Source organism: Ascidia mentula, chromosome 2, assembly GCF_947561715.1.
Source record: "Ascidia mentula chromosome 2, kaAscMent1.1, whole genome shotgun sequence".
NCBI lineage: Eukaryota > Metazoa > Chordata > Ascidiacea > Phlebobranchia > Ascidiidae > Ascidia > Ascidia mentula.
The window spans coordinates 10,287,096-10,314,567 of NC_138567.1; the positions used below are offsets into that span (position 1 = coordinate 10,287,096).

Below are 27,472 nucleotides of genomic sequence, written 5' to 3' on the forward strand. Positions count from 1 at the left end.
ACGACCTGTTAGGCAACAAGTGCTGACTACGTGATTACATGAGCCTTCTGTTATCGCTGTACAGTAAATGTAGATTGTAAAGAATCCAGTCACAAAGTAAATATTACCATTCCATTGAAGAATTTACCTCCGTACTTCAACGGCTTGTACAAACAAATGTAAAATATATATGCGGATGCTCTTTCTGTTTGGACGTGGGTGATAACAATGGGTCACAAGATTCGAAGTTCTCAGTAGACGAAATTAGTTGCGAAATGAGGTTGTGGGTAACGTATTTCGTAGGTTTAGCTCTCCCGTTGGTGAGGTCAAGCTCAGATACATTGCATTTCAGTAAGTATTATTATATTTGACTTGGTAATATTATGCGTTTATAGGCCTTTGATTAAACAATTGATTCCATTTTTTAAAGATTGTACAGAATTGATATTAGTGTGTTTAGCAGCCTGCAACTCTTTTTCTCCAGGGTTTAAACGACAGACAGGCAGGATAGTTGGCGGCGAAGATGCAAGCCCGGGAGAATGGCCGTGGCAAGGAGCCATGCTTTTTTACAATTCATTTTCTTGTGGATGTTCTTTGATTAACAACAAATGGGCAGTAACTGCTGCCCACTGTACACAACGGTACTATGCCTTATGTCTAGATGACACCTGCACTGTATTAACATCTTACGATTGTTTTTATATCAGGAGACCTGTGTCGGAATACTCGTTGCAGTTTGGGGTTTTTGATCGTTTCGGAAATGAAGAAACCCGAATTATACGAAAAGTTGCAGATATTTTTGACCATCCAGGTGGGCTTCACAACTTATCGAGGTTTAACAAATGAGAGAAAAGAAAATCTTTCGACATAGTTTGATGAATGGGGCGAGACAGTTTGCAGTTAGCAAACAAAAAGTTCTGACGCCTGAATCAGCGTCGTGACGTCGTTTATCGTTTACAACGTTGATAGGAGTCGGAATTTAAATGAAAGATAAATTTTACAGATTTGTGAAAATGACGTTGGATGTTTTGATTTTGAACATATGTTGCTACATATTGGTATTTCTTGTTGTCGTTTCAAGAAACTACAACTGTAGACATGTTTTAAACTATTCAGAATCATAAAATGAGCATAACAGTATGTATAACATGAGTTTTCCCTATTGGCAAAAGGGTTTTCGAACTGTCATATGGTATGACTCTTGGCCGACCAAACAACCTATTTAACTCATTTTCTCTTAGATTACAACGATTATACATTGGAAAACGACATTAGTCTCCTATCGCTAGATGCGTTCGTTCCAACTTCGACTTACGTACAACCCGTACGATTGCCGAATATTGGCGATTATGTTGGAAGCGAGGTTCCGTGCTGGATCACTGGTTGGGGTTCTATAAAAGGTAAACAGTCGCCTTGTTGAATACAAACAACAAATTATTGCCACACGTACTTTTTCACTGTAAGGCAAAACTAACAATGTCATTTTTTTGCAGACGGTTCTTCGAATTCACCAGCCAAACTCCAAGAAGCAATGGTTCCAACCATCAACAACAATTTGTGCTCAAGCTGGTACAGTTTTAGAATACTTCGCACTCAACTGTGTGCAGGGTGAGTAAAAGTCTGTTCATTTTGCTCATAAAAAACAGAAAGCATTCTGTAGGTATTAATGCAACAGCTACTCGACAACGCTCTGTAGATTATGGCAAACAGTTCAGACGTATTTGTTTTGCTTAATCCTCTGTTTCATCACCATGTTGTTTACCATCATTTAAACTAATGTCTTTGCAGTTATGAACTTGGAGGAATAGACACTTGTCAAGGAGACAGTGGTGGTCCTCTGGTTTGTCAACTCGACAGTGGGTTTGTCTTGCAGGGGATTACGAGTTTTGGAGACGGTTGTGCCCGACCAAAGCGACCGGGAGTTTACACCAGAGTTACTGAATACCTTGATTGGATCGAACAAACTGTCGGTGACGAAGGTAGTGGGTTTGAAACATCCACCTCGTCACACGGTGTCACAATTTCATCACATATTGTCACAACCTCGTCAAGTAAGTAGAAGTGTGTCAGAGGAATAAACAATATTTCACTGTTTTTGTTTACATTTAGGTGAACGCACCTTCGTAACAAAGTCGATATTTTTGACACAAATCTTGATTGGGTTTCTGACATACTGCTGCATGATATCTTAATCCCAACCGTTTCCAGCCACTGCTGTTTTCACAGTGTTATGATATCTACTTGTCTGTTAATTAGGTCAGTTATATTTATTCGCTGTGAAGTTTGAAATTACTTTTTTATGTACTTGTCATTGTAATTTTTGCTTCCTATCTTGTTGACTTGTTGGTGTGGCATTGTTAAAAAATCGCACCCAGAAGTAAGTTTGTAACGTGTAATTTTTAAAAATAATATGACGGGAGAAGTCGCAACATGATACACGACTGTTGGTTAATCCCATATTCTAGTGGGTATGTGTACAACAGAATAGACTGGAGCTTACGATAGAAGTGCAAGTACAAGGAAGCTTAGCATTGCAACTGTGCATTCGATTCCAAGCCCATTTTGTAGTTGTGATGTGTACATCGACATAAGTTGAAATGATTTCGTCACAGAAACCAGTTCGAAGCGTACTAACACACGAGTTTGTCTAATCGAGTGTGTTATCGCAGTTCTAATGTTGCAAACAACTGCAAACGTACTATATTCGAAGCAGTCGAAACCATCTAAAGGAAGAAATAATATTCATGCAAGATCTTTTATATAAAGCGAAATATTACGCCTATCTTAAAGTGTATGATGCGCTGCGATTAGACGATAAGTAATTTGATTCGTTTGTTTTAGTAAAACTTTCCTTAAGTCGGTAAGCCAAAACAGTGTAGGAATTGCAATGTAAACATAGTTACAGTGTAAGTTGCAGCGACAAAAGAAAATATTTACTGACAATAAACCTGCGTCTCCAAAATACCAGTTTGCATTTAGTCCTATGATGCTACGCGTGTCGAAACTTGCGTCCAAAAATGAAAAAAAATAATAATTTCTTCATTAACAAATTGGGCGTAAAATGAGGAAAAAAACAAAGTTGCATATTTTTTTTAATGAGATATTGTATGTTGTGCAATTTCGTTTATTGTTATCAGGGTTTGATGTAAGATGTACGAGCAATTTCTTTGCACTTACCGCAGCAGATTTTATAGCCTTCTGGTTACGCATGAAATACTCTTCGACTTGAACCGCGTTTTGCAACTGCATGAGTTGCGGCAGCCTGATCTTGCATCACTACGTATTGAATTTCCAGTACAAAGAGTTGATAGCTTTAGAATTACTGCTGTGAACCGATTAATGGCGGACGTGACGCAGTAGATCTAATACGTCCAACAGTAATCGCTGACGTTGTCAATTATCGTAACATGCTGAGAAATTTAGTAAAGTTCGTCATTCAATTGAATATTTTGGAAAATACCAGATTTCAGAAAGATCATTTCAACATGATATTTTAATCCTAGCCCCAAACTAAATGGAATAGGAGGAGTGCCAGATGTTGAATGTTGTGACTTTGGTGCTCCACCTGACACAAACATTGCCTTTTCTTTTAAAACGGAAATGAGACCAAAATTGATTAAAGCATTTGACCGTTGCCACGCAGTGGCTCGTGTGTTAAAAATCTGCGTTTATCAACTAGTTGTGTCGATGCATACCAACTGCCGCACAGAGAAGCGCGTAGGCTTAGAATGTGCGGTCTTGCTGTGAAATCGTGCGTAAAGCCACCCGGATGATGTAAGGGTTAGTTTCGATCAACAATAACAGCGCTCTGTAGCATGCGTTCGAATGCTTTTGTTAATAAGCCTAAGCTTGTCACAAAAGGGCTTACGTTGTATGCACTAATGGGACTAGAAACCACTGTCTGAGTCGTTGCGGAAACCGTACGTGGAAACAAAAATGTGATCAATGCTTTCGAAGGAATCTACGCTATTTCGCTTGCAAACAACAATTTGCAAAGCCTGCAAATCGGAAGAAAAATTTTAGCACGCAATCTTCTCGGCACGGAAACAGTATTTAAGGAACATGCACAGAAGGTAGCTAAACAAACACAACGACAATAAGGGCTTTTGAGCTGTGTAAAAAACTAATTAACCACAATGGTAAGCGTATAACAACGCAAAAAGTCCAATTTGTACGCAGATTATCACCTAAATTTTGATAATAAGACACCGAGGGTACGAATTCACGTAAGAAAGCAATAAATGAAGCACCAGAGAGGGCACGAGATTCTAAGTTTCGATCGATTACTGGTGCATCAATGCCCCAGACTCTCACGTTTCGAAATAATATAAAATACTTCAATTCGAAACCTGAGTAAGTCGCCTAGATAAGCTCACATACGTGTTTTTTGACAGAAAAGCATCATTCTTGAAGAAGCCGGACGCCTTGTAAACACACCTGCAAGTTTCTGTGTTTAAAAACGCCTCGTGGGTTTCGAGCGTAGGATGTCCGGTTTCTAACCACGGGGGTTGGCATTCCTTTCCTGACGATGCAAACAGACCCTGTTTGTCAGGAAAATCAACAAGAATTCCCTCATATCATGCCAAAATGCTATATAAAAATGTTCAAAATCGATATTATCGTTTGGCGTTAATTGAAAAGACTCGAACCACACACCAACGTCTTCGCAAAAACGTTCCAATTTATTCATTGTGTTGAATTTCACATGGAGTTTTTGCGAACGTTGCTTTAATGCAGCAAGTAATATGCACGCTTGGTGACAATAATATAGTTCACTAATACAATAACTATTCTTGACTTTATTTATATTTAATTTTGATGTTTTTGACAACAACTGCATTCCTTCCACCTCCACCCACGACACGTTTCTGAGTTTCGATCCTATCCATAGTTTCGGATCGAAAAAAACAAGAAGCTTCGAAAAATGTTTAAATAGACTCGATCTACCGACCTAAGGATATAAATAGGGACTTGCCGTCGGAGAAATCAGTGAGTTTATTCCCAAGTCTCTACCACTTTTTGCGTCAACTCACGAGTATTTTCGAAAGCCTGAACAGAACTATGGTGGAGGTTTTAGCCTATTTCCTTGTGACTTTGGCTGTGGGACTGTCGTCGGGACAAGGTAGGTACTTTGCATTTATAAAGAAACTTTCTTCAATTCAAACGTTAACATATTAGGACGCTGGTGATATTTAATGAATTGTATTTTTTTGTTATCTCAGATTGCCAATCCACAACATACAACTTTCCGAATGCCCAGCAGATTACTGACATGGTAGAGTTTACTGGCGATGTGCCGGAGCTGGCTGAAGCAACAATTTGTGGCGTTGTGGATGCTGACCTTAGCAGCGGATGGACGGCAATTCTTAATTATGCTGTTCCAGACCAGTCTAACGAGTTTCTGCTAATATTTCCAAGCAGAAGCCCTAATTTATGGCTCAACGGTGAAGCGACTAGTTTCTCCACGCCTTTTGACTTGTATACCTAACAGGTATTGTGTATTTATTTGGTTTCGTTTACTTTTAGAATTCGGAAATGTGTTCAATTTATTTGTTGGTGTGCAAACATGCTTGTGTTGCAAAATTGTGTTATTATTTTATAGTTCCATTTTTGCGCTTGGTTCTCATCGGCAAATCAGCAAATTGGACTGTACCTTAACGGAGCATCACTGGGGACATTCAATCGTTCAGTAAATGCTCTCAAGGCAGGAGGGGACCTGATACTTGGACAAGACCGCGATAACGACGACTTTTCCGGATTCCCGAGATTTGACTCTGGTCAAGCATTTAGGTAACATATTAGTTTATTTTGCACAGTGGTTTGTCCATCGGTAAAATCGACATTTTAACTTCTACTTCAATAGGCGATACTGGTAATATGCCTATAAATAAGCAAAATACATATATCTAAAGACCTTGAAACAAGCGACTTGAAATAAACATGTTAGCATGTGTTTGTTCGCCGTAAAGTTAAGAGGCGTGTCCGATAACGTAAACTTTCATCTTTTTTTAATCTAAAAACTTTTTGTACAAACTTAGCGGTCGTCTATCAAACGTGCATATTTGGTCCCGAGTCCTCAACAGGACAGAAATCGAAACAATGTCAAACCAGTGTTCCTGCCCGTCTGACGCCTTGATCAGCTTAGCAGTCGACAATGTTCAGCTACACGGTGACGTCACCGTGGGAACACCAATCTGTCCCACGTTTTTTGGTAAATACCATTAAACAGAATAGGTGTGCAAATCCAACTTGAAAAAAATATGTCGGTTTTAACATAGGCTGTGACCAGATCGAGCTCGAGTTTCCTTCCTCCGACCAGATAACAGACTACGTTCGATACACTGGAGATTTTCCGTCGATGAGCGAAGTCACCGCTTGCGTGTGGGTGGAATCTGATGACAGAATAGATAATTTTGTTTTCAGCTACGCTACTAAAAGAGAGACTGGTAGAGATAACGACAATGAACTTAGCTTGGGGTTCTCCAAAACCGGTGGCATCAATGCCTGGGTAAAAGGGGAAAGGTTCGAAACTGGTGCAACCGTGAGCAACCAGGTCCGTCGTGTTCTTTATACACTTGTAGTTTATCAAAGAAGCCAATGTTAGAGAAATCATTTTACCAATTGCAGGCTCATATTTGTTACACGTCCGAATCAGCAACTGGTGCTACCAAAGTTTACGTCGATGGTGTGGAAGTTGGATCTCACACGTTTTCTGCAGGCCGAGATATCGAAGGGGATGGGTATTTTGTTGTAGGGCAGGATCAAGATGCCGCATCCATTACCGACCCAATTTTTGCTTCAGACCAAGCTTTCGTGTAAGAAAATACGTCTACAATTTCGTACACATAAACAATTCTTAACCTGCCTAACTCTGTTTTCACTTTCAACCAGCGGAAAGGTTACCAACGTCGTGATTTGGTCGCGAGTTCTGAGCTCAAGTGAGATTTACCGTGTAGCTACAAATTGTGAATGTCCGACAGACGCTGCAGTGCGATTAACAAACTATAACACCGAATTATTTGGAAATACTGTTTTGGCAAATCGAGAACTTTGCCCTGGCGGGTAAGTAGGTTTGACATCATAGAAACGTAACATTATTTTACCTAAATTCTGCTTTCCTGTTGTTTACAGAGAGGGACCACAGCTGTACTCTGGTGAGTAAGTGTGGGTAATCGAAACAATGCAAATTTTACATATCTGAAAAAAATAACCGTTATGTCGTACTTATACTATTTAAAACTTGGCAAACTGCAAAAGCCACATTTGTCCAGCATTTGGTTGTTAATTCTCTGCATTATTTGCATTCTCGCAGCTACATTAATCAGCAACGCTGTAGCTTAGTCTTTGTCTCCTAGCTCTTTTCTCAAACAGATATATTGCCTCTTGCCTCGTGATACACATATCTTGATATGCAGATGAATATTTTTTGTATGTAGAATGTTCTCTCAGTTCGTTTGACTTGCCAGTGCAAGACCAGATAACTGACTACGTGGAAGTTACCCAATCTATTCCAAACCTAAGGGAACTTACATATTGCTCCTGGAACAAACAAAATAATGTTGGTGCTTCTGGGACAAGGATTTTTTTCAGCTACGCAAGCGTGAATCAATCCAACGAAATATATTTGGGTGCAACTCCTACATGGTATCGTATTCGCGTCAAGGACGTCCTTTATGCCTTCCAATCTGCAAAATCACTGGAAAAGACAGTAAGATTGCCTACTTAATTTCACCGCACGATTTCATCCTGTGCCATACCTGTATTATTTATGTTACAAATCGTGTCTGGAAACTTCGCCTTTTCGTACTACTAAATATTTTACTTTGCCTCCATCGTTGATTAATTAAAGCAGCGATTTCATAATTTAGAACAATTTCAAACTTGACTGGAAGCCACTCGCCTTTACAGAGACACGTTTGTTTCACGATGTCCACCGAAACTCAGCAACTACAACTATATGTCGACGGAGAGCTTGAAGGAAATCACGCGTACACAGGCACTGAGATATTGGGAAACGGAAGAATGGTACTTGGACAGGATCAAGACAAGGTTTCAACAGATTCTGGCTTGGGTTTTGAATCACAAAACTCGTTTAGGTGATCTAGGTTTTTCCGTTTGTTTTTCTATCTATAATTGCACGTGTCTACGTATACCCAGCGAAGATCAAACCATTGTTTCTTGCTTACATCGGGTATACACAAAATTGGGGGTAAAAACCTCTGACTTCATTTCAGTGGTTTTATCAACAATCCGACCATATGGTCGCGTGTCCTAACACCCAGCGAGATATCGGACATTGCAACTGGTTGCACGTGCCCCGATGATCCCCTGATGGTTATAACCGAAGCGAACGTAAATCTACACGGAAGTGCTGTTCTTGGCGCGTCTACTGACTGCAACACTTTGTCAGGTTGGTCCAGAAACTTGCATTTATATTTGTACGAGAATGCATTGTCAAAGCACCAGTGCTATTTACTTTTACACTAAATACGTAATATGTACATATTAAATTCGCTGAAAGAATAGACAGTGTTTTGTGTTTAGGTATAAACGATTGTTCATCAAATCCATGCCATCGCTATGCAAACTGCCTGGAAGAAGACACCGGTTTTAGCTGTAGTTGTACAGAAGGGTTCACTGGTGACGGAGTGACATGCACAGGTAAGAATGTCGTCATCTGTTCGATTTGGTCGATCAATGTCAGTGACGTCACATTGAAAATCGTGTTGATAAAATATTCCAAAACCGACGGCCCTTGCACGTTGGACGAAGTAAAAAAACTAATGACTGAAACACGAAAACCTGTCGTTTGGTTACTCTAAATTCCATTGAAACAAATTCAGCACATGGATTTCACACGTTGAATTTAGTATTTTTGTGGGTTTAGATATAGACGAATGTTTGACGAACAACGGTGGATGCGGAGACGTCGCAACGAGCTATTGCTACAACACAGTCGGAAACCACGTAGAATGTTCGTGTCGGCATGGTTACTATGGCAATCCCTGTAGTAGAAACGGTAAGAAAGTCGATCTTAATTTACTCCCGGGTAGTAAACTGAAGTTTGGACAGAAAATAACTGCATAGTATTCAAAAACAACTTTTCAACAGATTGTCAGTCAACTACATTTAACTTTCCTAATGCCCAACAAATCAGTGACATGGTAAACTTCACTGGCGATGTACCAGACCTTGCAGAAGCCACGATTTGCGGCGTTGTAGATGTTGACACAATCAGCGCTCAAGAACCAATTCTCAGCTACGCCGTTGATGGCGATTCGAACGAGCTCCTTTTAATATTTTTCGTAAATAAATTTGATTTTTATGTAAAAGGCAATAAAAATTCGTTTACTGTTCCGTTCGAATTGGGATCGCGAAAAGTAAGTACTTAAATATGTTACTCAGCGAATATAAGTTAAGAGCTTACAAATATCGCAATCCTTCAGTTCCACTTCTGTGCGTGGTTTTCATCGGTGTCGGATCAAGTAGGTCTATATATTGACGGAGGAACGGTCGCGACCTATTTACGGTCAATAGAGGTTGTAAACGCTGGCGGTATCTTGCTTTTGGGTCAGGATCGTGACAATGACGATATTTCCGGCTTTCCACAATTTGACTCGAAACAGGCAATAAAGTAAGTGATTTGTTCTACAACCCTGAGACAGCAAACTTGTAGAAATGCAATTTTGAGCGGGTTATTTAGATCAATCAGAACAAACCTAAAAAGTCCATACATTTGTATAGTGGAAAACTCGAATGTAATTTTGCGTCCATCCCGATTATAAAGAAAAGCATCCCTTTTATTTAAACAAATTATTGTTGCTGCAGAGGTTCAATATCAAATGTACACATTTGGTCACGCGTCCTTACTAAGACAGAAGTACGAACAATGGCAAACCAATGCTCCTGTCCAACAGACGCCTCGATCAGTTTAACGTCTGCCAACGTTGAACTTTTAGGAGATGTTACTGAAGAAGCATCAACGTGTCCAACATTTTTCGGTAAAATAAGTTTTGCAAAGAAAAGTATGAGAAGTCGGTAACATTGTTTGCTTTTTACACAGCTTGCCGACAGATTGAGTTCAACTTCCCATCAACCGATCAAGTAACAGATTACGTTCGCTACACGGGGGACATTCCAGTCATGAGTGAAATCACTGCTTGCGCATGGATAGACTCTTCCAATCGAGAGGGGCGTTACGCCTGGAGTTACGCCGCCGGAGGAAATCAAAATGTATTAAGTTTGTCATTTGGGACAGGCAATGTCATTAGAGTTACATTCCACAATAAGGAAATTGATTTTACGGCTTCCAGTGACGATCAGGTTTGATTTGTTCTCTTGTACTGTTCGCCTGATGTTGATTGGTACAGGAAGGTAAAAGCCATATCTTACAGGCACACATTTGTTTTTCTATCGACACTGCCACTGGTGAAGTGCTACTTTACGTGAATGGGATTAGGGCAGGCGCTGCAACATTCACCTCCACAGAGCCGGTTATTCCTGGAGGCCACCTATTTCTCGGGCAAGATTCCGACAGAGCCACGCAAACCACCCCAGATTTTGATCCACGGCAAGCATTTGCGTGAGTTATTTAAGTTATATTAGTTTAATCATTTCACTTGATTGAAGGCCACGATTGCTTTACTTTCAGGGGAAAAATTGCTGACTTTGTTATTTGGCCCCGTATTTTAGGCGATGTCGAAATTTATAATGCAGCTACCGTATGTGCTTGTCCCACCCACACGGCCGTGCTGTTAACAGAGGATAATATTGAAGTGTTTGGAAACGTTTCCCGAAGTTATCCTGTCTCTTGTCAAAACGGGTATGTCTACCATACGTTTTATTGAGCACGTTTTCACTTTTATTAGTGATTTTTATGTTTTTCCAGAAAATCCCCTCTTACCTACGAAGGTATGTTATTAAACTAAAAATTATACAGCATGTGGGTTCGAATTTAACATGCAAGTATTCGGAAGAGGTTGCTTTGTGATTGAAATGTATCGGAAATTTTCTCAACCCTAACCTCACCGGTTTTCATCAACCTCAGTCCATGATTTGCTCAACAGGTTGTTCACGAAGCACGTTCGATTTTCCGAGAGACAACCAGATAACCGACTACATCCAGTACAGCCAAACGTTTCCGGAATTAAGCGAGTTGACTTATTGCTCATGGAACGAACCGACTAACTTCGACGGCGACAAGGACAGGGTGTTTTTTAGTTACGCAAGTGTCAACCGGACACACGAACTGCTGCTGGTTGAACAAACAGGATTCTTCCGCGTTCGAGTTAAACATACTCCATACTTGTTCAACACGACCAAGCCCTTGAACGAGTTGGTACGTGATGGGTATTACGTGAAATGATAACAAACAAAACGTGTGCCCTTGCAGAGACACATATGCGTTACCTTGTCAACGGTAACACAACAAATCGAAATGTACATCGATGGCGAATCAGTAGGTACTATGAGCTACACGGATGGAAGCATTTTGGGTGGAGGAAGGCTTGTTTTCGGTCAAGACCATGATTCGTTCTCGACGAATGCGGACCCAGGTTTCCAACCGCAAAACTCCTGGAGGTAAAAGTCTACTGGCAAATTTTCACAGCCAAATTTTTAAGTTTTTGTTGTATAGAAATTCTGCGTCACTCGGTGTTGTAAACTTATATCATATATAAATACCATATAAATCGTATATCAAATATTTTTATGTGATTCATTTTGGTTTCAGTGGAAGAATTAGCGGCGCGACTTTCTGGTCTCGCGTGCTTACGTCTGACGAGATCTCAAATATTGCCGGTCGCTGCACGTGTCCTGATGATGCCTTGATAACAATAAGCAACAGCAACGTTATTTTGAATGGTAACGTTACGGAAGTTAATCTTGAATATTGCATCACGTTGGCAGGTACTTGATTTGTATGTTTAAGGCATCATCACGCGTTTTTTTAAACAGTATGTTTTGTTATACTTTTAACTTTTGGAGGAGATTTGATTGGTTTATAAAAGATAAATATAGTAATTGTGTTACATCTCTGGGTAATGTAAATAGGTTTTGACGAGTGTTTGGACAATCCCTGCCATCGATACGCATCTTGTGAAAACCGTGATACGGGATACAACTGTAGCTGTGTGTCAGGCTTTGATGGAAATGGATTCTCCTGTACAGGTTTGGTTTTCATCGTTGCATTAGAGCTCTGTTATAAAAGTCGAAACAATTATTCTACATAATCTTCAGAGGTAAACGAATGTACGACGGGAAATAACACTTGCAGCGCTGAAGGAGGGATCTGCACTAACCTACAAGGAAGTTATTCATGCACTTGCGCTTCAGGTTACCAAGGAAACGGCAATACATGCACAGGTAAATTGCCCGACCTTCATGCCGCCGCTGATGGCCAGCAAACACTTCACTACATTATTCGTTGTAGACTTGGAACCACGACTTGCTACATTTTGAATGCATAATATTCATAATATACCCTGTTTCAACATTCTTTATTTTGGTACCAGTTTGGAACTGTAAAACATCATCTTCCAAATCGTTAGTCTGTGCTTCCTTCAAGTCCGTTTTAAACGATAAAATCAGTGCCAAAAAATGACAATACGTTCACGTTTCGTCGCCCTTCGATTTTGCTCCACTTTGGATAACAAGGTTTCTATACCCAATACCAACAAAAAGTAATTATTTTTGTTTGAAGATATCGATGAATGCCTAACAAATAACGGTGGATGTGGTGATATTGTCACAACCAACTGCCAAAACTTACCAGGGAGTTACGAATGCTCATGTCTTCCTGGTTACACCAATAGTCCATGCGAAGGTATTTATCATTAGTGTAGATGGGCGTATACTATACGCGTTTTAACGACCTTACAAGTTTTGTGGAAAAATTAGTAAAATGTGAAGTAATATTCCATCATCCATTCACTGTAATTGTCAAAAAATAATTTATCCGTATCTTTGCAAGATATCGATGAGTGTCTGATAGACAATGGGGGATGTGGTGACACAACTACAACCAATTGCCAAAATACAGTAGGAAGTTATGAATGCACTTGTCTTCCTGGATTTACCGGGAGTTCTTGCGAAGGTAATAGAAATAAACATCAGCTATTTCCCACCTTTTTTACGGTGTTTAACTCACCAAACATATCCTGGTAAAATGGAAAAGTATTCCTCCCATAAATGTGTTTTTGTTTGTTGTCCTACAAGATGAGGACGAATGCCTGATTGACAACGGAGGGTGTGGGGATATCACAACAACCAGGTGCCAAAACACACAAGGAGGTTTCGAGTGTTCGTGCCTCCCTGGCTTTGCTGGAAGTCCCTGCGAGGGTAAGAACATTTTACTTGAGATACTTCTTACGAGCTTCCACTTCCTATTAAGAAGGTGTTGAAAATTACATAAGTGCGAATTATTCGCATTAAAGATCATTGATTGCATTGCCCATTTTTTGTTAGATGTGGACGAATGCTTGATTGATAACGGAGGATGCGGTAATGTAACTTCCAGCAGCTGCCAAAACACAGTGGGAAGTCGCCAGTGCTCTTGTCTCCCTGGTTTTGCCGGAAGTCCTTGCCAGGGTAAGTGAGATAAAATGTTGTTTTTGCTGTTGTTTTTTTCGTGACTTCATCATTTCCGCAAGCAAGCCGAAAATCACAAAAAGTTTGCAAAATGAGTGTTCCAAGCCTTTATTATTTACCAACTTTTGTTTGGTTAAAGATGTTAACGAGTGCTTGACTGACAACGGAGGATGTGGCGACAATATTACAACCAGGTGTCGAAACGTTGTAGGAAGCGCAGAATGTTATTGCGCTCCTGGCTACAGTGGCAGTCCTTGCGAAGGTAAAACAAATACTATTGTACGCGTAAATATAATCAAACAGCAGATTCGCTATTTTCTTCTATGTTTCGTAGATATTGACGAATGCCTGACTAATAACGGGGGGTGTGAAAATACAACGTCAACTATATCCGTTTGCCAAAACACCCCAGGAGGGCACCACTGCTTGTATTCAGGTAATGTTAGCAATATTCATTGTATTAACTACTATATAACTGCTCACAGATGCATAAGATAACTGTACGTTTACTTGTTCTTGCGTTGACGACAAAATATACGCGAAATTGGAAGACGACAAAACCTATAATGGTCAAATTTTCAGATGTTGATGAATGTTTGACTGACAATGGTGGGTGCGGTGACGCCACTACAACAGGCTGCCACAATACACAGGGTGGCTACGAATGCAATTGTCTTCCAGGGTATTCTGGCAACCCATGCACCAGAGACGGTGAGAAAATAAAAAATATTTTTTCGAATCTGAAGTAATGTTGTACCAAGCGCAAGTAATTATGTTTGTTTTCATGGTAGAGCCAGCAACTACGGCACCGCAGCCTGAACGTAAGTATTATTTTATTGGAATTGTGCATTGTTGCTTTTCTGCGGGTATTTACTCCAAATCTGTTAAAATTATACGTAAACTGTCATTAAATGTTGCTTAACTCAGGCCTACATTTTACAGAGGGCAATTTTATATTTCACTGATATATTTGAACATTGCCGCACTAGTAAAGTTATATGATGTGTTTAAGATTTGTTAAATCAGTCTTGTGTTTCAATGTATTGTGTAATTTGTACGTATTTTGGCACACAGATCTCTACAATACCCGAAGTGTGTCAAAACCGTTCCACTTAACTGAGCCTACTGCTGTCATTTGAAGCATTCAAATTACAGCAAATGCAACCAAAAATATTATAAAAATTTAAAAAACAAGAAAATTTACAAAAAAAACTGTCCTCTCTTATAATTTGGCGTTGTTTACTTAGGTGCCGTTTTGGTTCAGTGCTCCTCAAACGAAATCCGCCTCTCCGTGCCTGTCGCGGTGGTTCAGCGCTTCAGTTCCCACATAGGCGCGATGTTTTTGAAAAACGGCTCATGCCCACCGACCATGTCACCTGACAACAGCACTTACATTTTTGCGATAAGCGGAAATATTGCCAACAAATGTGGGACACAAACGGAGGTGACTTGTTTGAAATTTGTCAAAGATTTCGAATTTTCGATTGAACTGCTAGGATTTTTTTTCAGCAATTATTTAAAAGAAGTAATTCGATACAATTCGGTTATTTTGAAGAAGTGTATTTTTTTGTTTGAAAATTAGGTAAAGACTACGTTTGGTCTAAACAATGTATCTCAATGTACAGAGAGGAATCAATCCATAGTAATGAATGTAGTTTAACGACTTGTCCATACTTGTAACAGAGAAACGGCACACACATTGTGTACAAAAACGAGGTGCGTTCGTCGGCCGATCCAAACCTACCAATATTCACGGGCTCGACTTTTGCAATTCCCTTTGCATGCGCATTCCCAGCAACCGGCAACATCATTTCAATAAATTACACGGTAAGCTATTGTACCAGTACGCCACCTAACGTTCAAGTTGTAGCATTTACCCTTGTATCGAAATTATGAAGGTTGAGATTGTGACAGCGACGGTGGTTCCGCCAGGCGGCAGTGGCTCGTTTCGACTTTCTTCCACCCTCTTCACGGATGACTCGTTTCAAACCGGTCAAGCGCAACGGACATTTCAGGTGCTGTGCGTTTGAGTTCTCCTTCGTCAGCAAAGTGAACATAATATTTCCAGTTGTTTGGAAGTTATGAAGAGTAATTTGTATTTATGATAACGGTTGTTTCGGGTACACTGAAATATATTAATATATTAAGTTACCAAGTGCGAATTGTGTATAGTTTTATAGGATTCAAGGTAGCATGACAAAACGTTTAGCCAAACATGATATACCAAGTTAATCTGTCCCGTTTTGGTAGACAACTGACTTTATGTTCGTACAAATCGGAATCGATACCCAAGACACTTCGTTGGCGGCAGTTCTTAATCGATGCTGGGCGACACCCACGTCAAATCTCAATGGCGCCATTCAGTATGACATCATCAGTGAGCGGTGGGTATAATATAAGAAGTTCTCGTTTTATTTTTTGAAGTCCTATTATTTCTGATACTACCACGCTCTTAAGATGTCCGGTGCCAGGAGCTGTGGATAACACAATAACCATTCTATCCAATGGCGAAGGAAGTCAGGCAAGATTTCGAGTTCAGGCTTTCGCTTTTAGCAACGACGATGTGTTGTTCCTGCACTGTGAAGTGACAGTCTGTCATTCCGATATCGATACGTGTGTCCCAGTAAGTGTTTAAACTTAGATTGAATGTTAGACATCGAATCTCACTCTGTACGTGCGCAGGATTGTTCAGGGAATCGAAAAAGGCGGGACATTAGTTTGCTCGGTAGCCGGCGCCGAAGACAGTCTGGTGACGACGTCGCCTATCAAACAATCGGTCCATTCTACAGAGAACAGACTGAAAACGACGGAGGAGGGCCCAGCAGTAAGTTGTTTTTCGCTTGGCAGTTACTTGAAACACTTGGGACCTTGAAAACAACTCCTGTAAATTGTTACGTTTAACAACTTCGTATTACTGTCGATATAAATTGCTTTACCGGCTTCGCCGTTTCCAGCATTAATGTTGTAACGTGATTGTTAATGCTTTCTACGATTAATGTTAAGACTAATCCAGGCAATGAGTATTTTTATTCCACTTTTTTAGCTTTGGTACTTGGAAGTGCACTGGGAGGAGTGGTAGTCGTACTTTTGGTGGTCCTTGTCCTCGTTGCTGTGAAGGTTCATGCAGGAACTGCCGGGGGCGTGTTTGGGGCCACAGCACCCAAAAAGACAATCCTTGGAAGTTTTAATAGCCTTAGCGGCACCAAAGGAGTCGACAACCCTGCCATGGGGTAACTGAGAAGAAAGCGTCCAAAAAACGATAGCCCTTATACCAGGGGTGCACATCCGTGTGTATATTTCAGGACATTATTGTCACGTGCCACCCCCTATTATTTCATGCAATTTCTAGTATTTCAAAAATACTCCTTTTCATGTTGAGAACTTTTAAGAACTTTCATGTTAAGAATGCAAAAAAATAATCGGGTTCAACCATAAGAATATGACGTAACAGTATGAAGTAAAAGTATATATGCGGTACATTCCGAAATACTATATATATCCGTATACGAGTCATGCACCCCTGTCCTATATGCTGTGTACATTGCTTTACTAACATAAGTTACAGGTTTTAAAACCCTTTTTTAGTTACTGTGTATAAATAAGGTTCAACCTCAAGCAAAAAAATGTTTAATGTCGTTTAGATTTAACATATAAAAATGAACGCATTTGTTTTGCTACGAAACGTCTTAATTTTGCAATATTTTTCACATGTTTCTACGATTTGGTACTCAAAAAACTAATATTCTTTATACAGTGTACTGTCTTGTTAGATTACAAAATATATTCATAGCTAACATCCTTTATGAGTCGTGGATGATGCAGAAAAATTTTAATCGTAAAAATGCGCAAGAGGATTTCCGACACAAAAATCATACGATTCTGAAAAACATTAGCGCTTCTACAACAAGGAAACAATCGTAAATACAACAAAGCGCGATCACAAAAAGTAAATAAACGTTATGTCGGTTGGAATGCACACCGTGATTGTAAGAGTTTGATGGGTAACACGGATAATATATACGATACAGGCATTGCCTGCGCACTTCTTTTTTATGCACAAGCTTTGAAACCATTCTTTTTAGGGCGGCAAGGATTACTGAAACTATGTCATTTTAGTACATGAAGGCCATACGTTTCTACTGGATTGATTTCGCAACAGCCGCAGTTCCTGACAACTTCAATCTGTTGATAAAAAGGTTTTTCCAAATTTGGTGACATGTAGTGAATGCGCGTGCGTTTACAAGTTCATTTTATACTTAATTTCCGGAGCGTAAATGGTATGGAAAGAATTCTAAAGGCAATTTAAAATTATATTCAGCGAACCTCGCTTCGTTGGGTCTCGTATTTCTGCAAATAATCCTCTTACTTCCTTACGTGTCGGTGACTTACACACAGGAAATTAAATTCTTCATTTGCCAAATCCACTGTTCGTCATTGTTTACCTTGCGGATCAGTTGCAGGTCAGCTTGAAACTTTAAAGTAACCACAAAACAAAAAAATAACTTTGTTCGGTTTGACGGAAAAATGGAATTAAAAGTGCAAACATTTGTTAAGCTAACTAAATAAGTTGATAATACTACAGGACTTTTATTTAGTGATACTTTTGGTAAAGAAATATCTAGTCAATGAGTATGGAGGCATTACGTGTCTTGAGTATATGTTCTTACAACAATCCTAAGGACGGGTTGTACATTGATTCCCGATACCTTATTGCCTATTTAATTATATTTTTTGTTTCGCAAATGCATGAAGGCAATGTAATGACTAATCGCGCATAACGACCTATCAAAAAAAACGATCCAGACATTCTTTCACTTGTGCTGCAAAACAGTTGAATTGACAAAACATCAAGCGAAAAAATTTTGGTTCGTCCATTGGTTTCAGAAATTGGTTTACATTTTAAGGTGCGGAGTTTACAAACTACCAACGCTCTTCGCAAATAGTCTCGTAAAATAGCCACAAAAAACGCGGAAATTTCATAAAGCCACGTTTCTCTGACTTACCACTCTAAATTCCTAGTTGGTGTCACCATTACTAAATAATTGAAGTGTGCTGGTGCAAAAACATGTTTTTCTGCTGCATTACTCGTTGGCATTTAACAGAAACCAAAAGCTTAGTTAAATATGTGGTTACATGCCATTCAGTGCAGGTAATTTCTGCAAAAGCTTAGTCAAAGGCCCCAAGCGCTACCTTTTGAGCTTCAGTTAAGTTTCAACGTAATTAAATTTCCACGGGATTGATTTTGCATAAGTCGCAATTCCTTCAAGCTGAAATCAATTTACAAACAGACTTCGAACGATCTTAACGTTCTCCAAAATTGGTCAGATTGTTAAAGTGCGTGCGTGGACCTGATGTAAGTGGACTTGTTCCAATTTGTAAACATTGAATAAAGAAACGTCAAAACTAGCTTTTACATTTTGCTGCATGGGTGAACCTCGGCATTAACGCTGCTAAAGCCATGCTTGTGCCATGCACACATTCAATCCAACAACTAATATCTCCATTTACACTGCGAGATCCGTGGCTTTTAACTGTTTACCTCCGGAGCTTTTCAACGTAGGTCAACTTGAAAATTTAATTTTCCCTGCCACAAAGTTTTTTAGTGAAATAGTGGGAATATTTTAAACACACGGTTTTTGCACATTACAAGATAATTACTTTTTCCAATTTTATGCAAAGTAATTAGCAGGTAAACCAGAAAATAAAACGTGCCTCAGTTTGGTGGTCTTGACACTTTTCTTGGCCTACATAAAAATGTATGCATTTTTTGTCAATTTGCAACCATAATACAGAAATCTACATTTTTCAGATGTGACTAAGTTTGCTTTTACATTTTAACTGTGGATATTTGCTGAATGCGACAAAACGGCACAAACTATCAATAGACAGAAGCAGTACGAGTGTAATGAGAATGAACGTTAACCTGGAGGGAGGTCACAACAAAGCTGTTCATTCCACTGACAGAAATTTGTGGAGATTAGAACAGCAAAGAAAACTAACAATTAAACAAAATCAGTTGCTTTTGGACAAAAATCCTGTGTTGATTTCGAAAGTCAAAAATATTTTTAAAATTTTTTTTAGGAGAAAAATAGCGAGTATGATTATGATTTGCTAGGTTTTCCTGAGCATGTGCGAAAATGTATAGCACCAAAAAACAAATCTGTCATATAAATTTCCATGAAAGCACACAAAAAAGGGATACAAAAAAACGAAAAAAAAATGGCACCAGGTCATGAATGAGGAAGGCATAGCCATAGTGCAATGATGCGCCCTCTAGCGAGTGAAACTACAACGCTAAACAACCACTTGGGACAGGAAGAAGGAGTCAAAGGGCTCGACCACCAGAAGAAAGGAGCAAGTTGCATAAAAGGCCGATCACTCTGGGGTACGCAAACGAAACGTTTTGGGAACAGAAGTTATCACTAAAATTGATTGCTCGGTTCGATATAAAGGCATTGAACACTACTTGCAAAATGCTGAAGGTCTTGTTTCTAATCTTTGCTCTGGGCATGCAATTTGCATCAGCACAAGGTACGTATCCCATATTTTGTAGTTTATATTATTGCCATTTGTACCTCGCATTTGTACAAACACAGTGACAACTTGCCAATCAACGGCGTACATCTTTCCGAATGCTCAGCAATCGAGTGACTACATAACCTACAACGGAACATTCCAGAACCTCACCGACGCGACCGTGTGCCTAATTGTAAAACCAACCATAACTGAACGCCAAAGGGCGATTTTAAGCTACACAAGAAGTGGTCATACAGACCAACTGCGACTGTATTTCCAACAAAGACGTCTCGAAGTAATTATCAATGGAGAAAGCAGTAACCACACAAGTCCTGTTAATCTGAACGGAAGGGAGGTAAAAATTATGTCGCTTTATAAATTCTTTCACAATGATAATGACAGTCTTCTTTAGTTTCATTTGTGTGTGTGGTTTTCGTCCGCTACATCATCAGTCGGAATCTTTATCGATGGTGAACCGCAAGCAACACAGACCTACACTGGAGGTCATATCACCGGAGGTGGAAACCTAATCATAGGCCAAGACGCGGGTAATTTTCCTGGTCACTGGCACTTTGATTCAACTAAGGCGTTCAGGTATTTTTTGCCTTAAATTGTTGATAAGGAAGTCATTCTAAATAAAACTTACATTTCTACAGTGGAGAAATGAGCAATTTTTACATGTGGCCACGAGTCCTGAATGTTGCTGAAGTACAAGCAATGTCGTTCCAGTGCACATGTCCATCTGATTATACTGTAAGTTTGGCAGGAAGCAACGGCCAACTTCATGGAGCAGTTTCTCCGAAGACACCATCGTGTCCAAGTTTTCAAGGTAATTTTTTGATTACGTTACACGCAATGCTTGCAGCACATTTGTTTTGTAACAGCTCAGACTTGTGAAATTCTGACGATGACTTTCCCGAACCCGGACCAAATTGTTGATTACGTGCGTTATACTGGAACCGTTCCGACGATGCGCCAAGCGTCAGTGTGCATGTGGATCAACTCGTTCGATAGGGTTGGTACCTCGATACTAAGCTATGCCGCATCAGGAGAGGACAACGAACTGGCTTTGTGGTTTACCGCGGAGCAAACTTTACGAATATGGTACCGGGGACAAGTTTTAAATTATGCTACTACGGTTGGGGTCAAGGTAAGTCAGATAGGTGTTTACAAGATTCCAAGTAACCCAGTCCCTTCTGTACGTCATAGGATCACATTTGTCTTACTTTGGATACATCTAACGGGAGGATGGCCATTTACGTTGCCGGTAAATATGTGGCAGGACTCACATTTTCCGGAAGATCGTCTATAAGAGGTGGGGGATATTTGGTAATTGGCCAAGATCACGACGCTGTATCTATTTCCAGTCCCCGATTTTCTGCTTCTCAGGCGTACAGGTGTGTCAGTTTTTACCAAACAAATCGTTTTACACTTTAAATAGAAACTCTGCATGCTCTTGCATGACAAGGCGGTTCGCCCACTCAGCTATATCATATATTGACCATGAGGTTCACTGGCATCCCAAACCTGCTCACGTACGTAATTCGGTTGAGCAGTTGGGATCATAGGGTCGTGAGTTGTAACCTTAACGGGAGCAGTCATGACAACGAATATTTTTTAAACTAAACAGTATATGTTTCAGTTCAGTATAGACTTTTACTTACGTGATGTTCACAGCGGAGAGGTAACAAACGTCGTAATATGGGATAGTCTTCTAACTGCCATTGAGATACACGACATGTATGTTGGCTGTTCGTGTCCAGCAAACCCCACCATTCAATTGACAAACAACAACATTGAGGTTTTCGGTTCGGCCTTTTTATCCGTCCCAAGCACGTGTCCTAATGGGTATGAAACATAACCGTGTAATTCACAATTGCTTTTCTGTACAAACCTTTTATGAATTTTTGTTACAGAGAGCCGTTGCTGGACTACGAGGGTAAAATGTTGTCTTAAAGTCATTTACAAACCATCAACTTTTGTATATTCTTGTTCAGGCTGTCGTCTTAGTTTATTTACGTTTCCAAACGACAATCAAGCCACCGACTACGTACAAGCTTTGCAAGATGTACCAGATTTTGAAGAATTTACTTTTTGTACCTGGTATAGACAAACCAATTTCAACCCCAACAAACAAACAACCTTGTTGAGTTACGCCAACAGAGCAGAATCGAACGCCGTGCTTTTAATGATTTCAAACACAGAATTATACACCGACGTCAACAGCGATGTTGTTCGCATTAATATTGGGCGGCCCACAGGAGAAACGGTATAGTAAAAGTCGAATTTGTGACGAGTCGCGCTTTAAATATAAACGAAATACTATCAGTGTATATTTGTAAATAAAAACTAACTTTAGACTTAATTTTTGCTCTCAGATTAATTCTATGGCAAACACTGTGCTTGTAGTTTCATCTTTGCTTTGCGGTATCGTCGATTTCATCAGAACGGAGAGTTTTTATCGATGGTGTGTCTGTGGGAAGTGGGCCATACACCCGAGGAACAATTGTCGGAGGAGGCAGAATGCTTCTTGGCCAGGATCAAGATGCGTTGTCAACGGCAAGTAACCCTCAGCTTGACGGGGCACAAGCATTCAGGTAACTTAAGACAGGTACAGTTTTAAACATTCAACGTGATCAATATTCGAAATATTCAAGGGGCGAAATGGGAAACCCGACCATCTGGTCACGCGCGCTGTCGGAAAGCGAGGTTTTGGACATAGCCACGCGTTGCCTCTGTCCAAACCAACGTCAGATGTTTCTCCACGAAGGAAACGTGCGAACCTTTGGGGCCGCTAATTCGAGTCGGCCGACGGCCTGTACAACATTAACAGGTAAACAAATCCCTTAACCTAGCAGACACAAAAGAGTACAAATAGAAAATATCGCGTGTTCGACAGGTGAAAATGAATGCCTGAGCGCTCCGTGCGACAAATACGCGGCGTGCAATGATACAACCTCCAGCTACCTCTGCGATTGCAACCAAGGTTTCAATGGAAATGGAACCACTTGTTCCTTTGGTAAGCTTCGTTGAGAGTTTTCAAAGTGTTTTACTGGGGCAAATGACCCTTCTCATCGTTAAAATGTCCACCAGATTATATTAACAGATTATCTATTGCAATACAGTTCCAACTACAACAACATCGCCAAACACTCAAACTCCTCTTACTGGTAAGTTTCAGTTAACCATTCTCCTTCATCAGGCACAAATTCTTGCATTTATATTTTTTTTAGTCAATGGGAGCGACATAGTGGTGCAGTGCTCGCCCTACGAAATCCAGCTCTTTATACCAGTGTACCTTGCCAAAAGGTTTAATGCCAATCTCGGCACTTTACATCTCCGAAACTCGACGTGCTCTCCCACGTTGAGTCCAGACAATTCCACTTACCGCTTTACAATAAGCGGGAATCTTGCCAACCAATGCGGCACAAGAATTGAGGTAAAAACGCGGATGTGATTGTCCTAGGTAATTATCAAACAATTTTTGCTCGTGCAGAGAAACTCAACACATATTCTGTACACGAATGAGGTGCTTTCCTTTATTGATCGTAACCAACCGATTCTTACCGGGGCAACATTCAGTATCCCGTTCGGATGCGCCTTTCCTGCGATCGGCCACGTCATTTCAATCAACTACACGGTAATTTCTGTTCAGTTTATAAGTAAAGCCACTTATAGCCTCTACGTCGTGACATTGAATATTTTTTGTATTTCAAGGTTGTCATCATCACGGCAACAGTTATACCACCAAGCGGCGGTGGCGCCTTCCAGTTATCGTCGCAGATTTTCTCAGACGAAACGTTTCAAAGCAGCCAGACAAAAACATCCTTTGATGTACGTTTTCAAAAGCTATTTGCGTGTGCAGTGTTATTAGCTTACGCATTATTTTTAGACCACCGATTTCCTGTTCGTCCAAATTGGAATCGGAACACGAGATCCCACCCTGGCTGCTGTGGTTCATCGTTGCTGGGGAACCCCCACTGCTAACATTAACGACCCCACTCAATACGACATCATTGTCAACAGGTAACTATCGCACGGTGTTTTAAATTCAGCATATGTAATGACAAATTGAATTGAAAAACAATGAGTACATTTTAGCACAATCCTATCCTCCCAGCAAGACATTACACATATGACAAACTTAATACAAAACTAATGAAAGTCACAACCACTTTAATTATCGATATTAATGTTGTGTCACAGATGTCCAGTGCCAGGAGCTGTAGCAAATACGGTGAAAATGATTGAAAACGGCAACAGCAACCGTGCAAGATTCGAAGCACAAGTCTTCGCTTTCAGTAACGACAATGTAATTTATCTCCATTGCGAGGTGGCAGTTTGTGACTCAACTGCGGAAGTGTGCGTGCCTGTAAGTGAACATAGTTCAACACCAAGTTTTGTCAACAGCGACGAGCAATTATGTAGTTAAAAACTTTGTTATATACATCACACTTAATTGCGTTATACCTGATGAAGTCTCGCCGCATGGCAGACGAAACGTCGTAAAATACAATACGTTTATGCCAGAAGAGCAGTACATTTTTAATTGCAATATGCCTGGCAGCAACAGGAATTTCATACATCAAACTTGTTACTACACTGTGTGGGTAATATTTTCTTCAGATTTGTCCAAGTGCTCGAAGACGTCGAGACACCAGAGTTAGAAGGCAAGCGCCAGCAGGAAGTGACGTCGCCTACCAAACCTTGGGACCGTTTTACAGAGTGGTGCCGGACACTCCATCGACATCGACATCAACAACCAATTGTACTTTTTTGATTAATTAATAGATTAATAGATCCCAACTTTTTTTCTACTGATAACCATTATAATATGGTGATCCATGCAGCATATTTAAGTAAAATTTAATACATTTCAGCATTGATGATGGGCGGCATTTTGGGTGCAGTGATTATATTGCTGATAGCCGTGTTGGTCATAGTGGGAGTCAAGTTTTATGTTGCGGGTGGAAGAAGATCTTCCTCTTCAAGAAAGGTCATCCTCGATGACGGAGTGAGCCTCAGTGATGTCAAAGGCGTTGTTAACCCAGCACTGAAACTTTAAACTTTTTATGGTTGTGCATTCATACAACAGTCAAATACCAATGATAATTGCATATGACCACATTAATCTTATATTTTTTTCTGATTTTCTATGATGAAACTTAACAACCGCATAAATCCATTTAAACTAACAACGCACCAACTAACGACATACATATGTGTATATACAACACTGCAATCGTATGCACTATATATTCCTATACGTTATTAAATATAACCAAATGTGCTTGTTCAATCTTGTGTCCCACTTGTGTGTGTGTAAAAGAAAAGAAAACACTGTGCAAAAGACAGTCAGTGCAAAACGACAGCCTAGAGCATGACAGAGTCAGTGCAAACGACAGCTAGAGCATGACAGTAAAAAAACATGACGGATGGTGGTTAAATTGTGTGCTTGTGTAATTTCTGCTGGACAAGACTAAACTTAAACTCAGGTAAATGCAATACGGACTGTTGAATAGTTTTTTAACTCGAAACCAACTCGCATCAAAATGTTGGCATCATGTGTCCGAATTGGACAGTCCGATATTACTTACCTAATAAAACCAAAAGAACAAGCTTCTAAAGTAAAACTAATCTGTGTCCTCTTGCATTCGTGGTGGAGGACACGTGGACGTTACTATTACAATCATTGTTGTGAAAGAAGGTTTCCGAACTATATGACAAACAGTTGACAAACGCCAAACTATCATAGAAAATGCCAATCTGAGCAAGTTGTCAGAAAAATGCTGCCAATCTTAAAACCCTTTGAAATATTATTGCCAAAAAATGAAAGATGTGTATTCAAAAAAAAATAGTCCCAAATCACAGAGCATCGAAGATATACACAAATTACTCATCATAAATAATGCGACAACGAATGTGGGCGTCAACACAAACAACTTGTGTACAGTATTATGTAGTACATTAAAATTGCTCCACTAAGGCACCAAAATGATTTCATTCCGGAAAGCAGAACAGCACCTGCAGAACAAAGAACAGTATTGGCCCTAATACCATCCTGGTCACCTCATCATGTAAAATACCTGTAGTGTTCCCATGGTGATTTGTTTGCGTCTGTGAGAAATTGGCAAGCGAAGTACTTCCTGTTTCGGCGTTAGTCGTTGTCACTTGCGTGGTTATTTCCTGCGTTATTACGTATACAAGTTTGTTGTTGTTTCGTGATAGAAATAAAAAGCACTTGCTAGCGCGCCTACGTATTATTTTAATTACAATTGTACATTAGTATACGGGAAAAGTTTGGATACTCTTTGCTGGCAAATTTTGTATGCGGAAATGTAGTATTGGTTCCAGATATAGTAGTTACCTCTGTTGTCGTGGCTGGTTGAGTCGGCGTCACTGACATATTTTTCCCAGTTACGTTCGCAATCCAACCCAGGTAATAGACAATGTTGGTGTGCACTGTTGGTACGCCAGGCAGAGCACATCCGTGTGCAAAACTTGTTACGCCATACAATAAGTAGCTACCGTCACGTTCGCGCTGACACACCAAAGGTCCTCCGCCGTCTCCCAAACATGCATCGCTGTCCCAGTTCATCAATCTATCATACAGAGCTAAATTTATATATTTGTTCAGTTGTTTTGCCAATAACATTTTTAATTATAGGAAAACTTCGCAGAATATTGGACAGTACAGCCTACTCACCCGGCGCAAAATTGATCGTCCAAAATGACCAATTTGTGTTGTGAGTATAACTCAGAACAACGGTTTCTGGATACTATTGGTGAAGAAGCTGCACGCAGTAACGTTGCCTTTGTCGTTCCATTAACTGAACAAAAATTGTCTAGTGAATGAAAAACATGGAGGCACAATAGTCCTGTAACATCACTTACGCCAGTGAAGACCCCAACCGGTTATGTAGCATTTTGAGCTGTTGGTTTCCATGTAGCTTTTTGGTGATATTTGTATCGGTCTCACAATATCGCTGAAATTTACATTTTCGTTGATTTCCAACAAACACAGATCATTTCCAGGTTGGATGATTTTGTGACCTTTTAAACAAAACAGCCTCAAAATTATACGAAACACTGAAGTTCACATGTCTCCTGCAGAGTGTTCTTATAACCCGTGGTTGTTAGGTCTGGAATATTTAACAACTTGGCAGCAACTTACCAGGATGTGAGTACACCTTGTTTATTGTGTATTTAGGCACTTGTCCAATATTTTCAATATTATTGATTCCAAAATACAATGAAATGTTCGTAGTATTTCAAAAATACTCCTTTTCATGTTAAGAACTTTTAAGAACTTTCATGTAAAGAATGCAAAAAATAATCGGGTTCAACCATAAGAATATGACGTAACAGTATGAAGTAACAGTATATACGC

General features: G+C 39.9%; 4 protein-coding genes across 4 annotated transcripts; 3 read left to right on the top strand and 1 right to left on the bottom strand.

Annotated features, from left to right (window-relative positions):
* Nucleotides 1-254: 254 nt before the first annotated feature.
* LOC145889730 (chymotrypsinogen A-like) lies at nt 255-2,326 on the top strand. Its single transcript, XM_082980744.1, has 7 exons — nt 255-330; nt 464-620; nt 687-790; nt 1,221-1,379; nt 1,473-1,587; nt 1,768-2,030; nt 2,089-2,326. Exons 1-7 carry the CDS (start codon nt 255-257, stop codon nt 2,169-2,171), a joined length of 957 nt encoding a protein of 318 aa, XP_082836870.1. The 3' UTR covers nt 2,172-2,326.
* Nucleotides 2,327-15,764: 13,438 nt separating this feature from the next.
* LOC145889828 (pancreatic secretory granule membrane major glycoprotein GP2-like) lies at nt 15,765-17,253 on the top strand. The gene is made up of 4 exons (XM_082980865.1): nt 15,765-15,950; nt 16,024-16,189; nt 16,249-16,390; nt 16,610-17,253. The coding sequence occupies exons 1-4, from the start codon at nt 15,829-15,831 to the stop codon at nt 16,798-16,800; spliced, it is 621 nt and encodes a 206-aa protein (XP_082836991.1). The 5' UTR covers nt 15,765-15,828; the 3' UTR covers nt 16,801-17,253.
* Nucleotides 17,254-19,970: 2,717 nt separating this feature from the next.
* Nucleotides 19,971-25,381, top strand: LOC145888741 (uncharacterized). Its single transcript, XM_082979566.1, has 20 exons — nt 19,971-20,097; nt 20,163-20,437; nt 20,495-20,676; nt 20,739-20,911; nt 20,967-21,232; nt 21,292-21,479; nt 21,760-21,930; nt 21,999-22,021; nt 22,080-22,351; nt 22,492-22,679; nt 22,740-22,915; nt 22,982-23,101; nt 23,208-23,252; nt 23,316-23,521; nt 23,579-23,722; nt 23,800-23,916; nt 23,975-24,108; nt 24,289-24,454; nt 24,709-24,850; nt 24,963-25,381. Exons 1-20 carry the CDS (start codon nt 20,040-20,042, stop codon nt 25,145-25,147), a joined length of 3,231 nt encoding a protein of 1,076 aa, XP_082835692.1. The 5' UTR covers nt 19,971-20,039; the 3' UTR covers nt 25,148-25,381.
* A 630-nt stretch (nt 25,382-26,011) lies between these two features.
* LOC145890065 (tryptase-like) lies at nt 26,012-27,341 on the bottom strand (the record flags this gene model as incomplete). Its single annotated transcript, XM_082981104.1, has 6 exons — nt 26,012-26,106; nt 26,169-26,268; nt 26,450-26,684; nt 26,789-26,912; nt 26,977-27,135; nt 27,257-27,341. Coding segments are annotated over 6 exons (798 nt in total), but the record flags the coding sequence as incomplete, so codon positions are not given.
* Nucleotides 27,342-27,472: the final 131 nt, after the last annotated feature.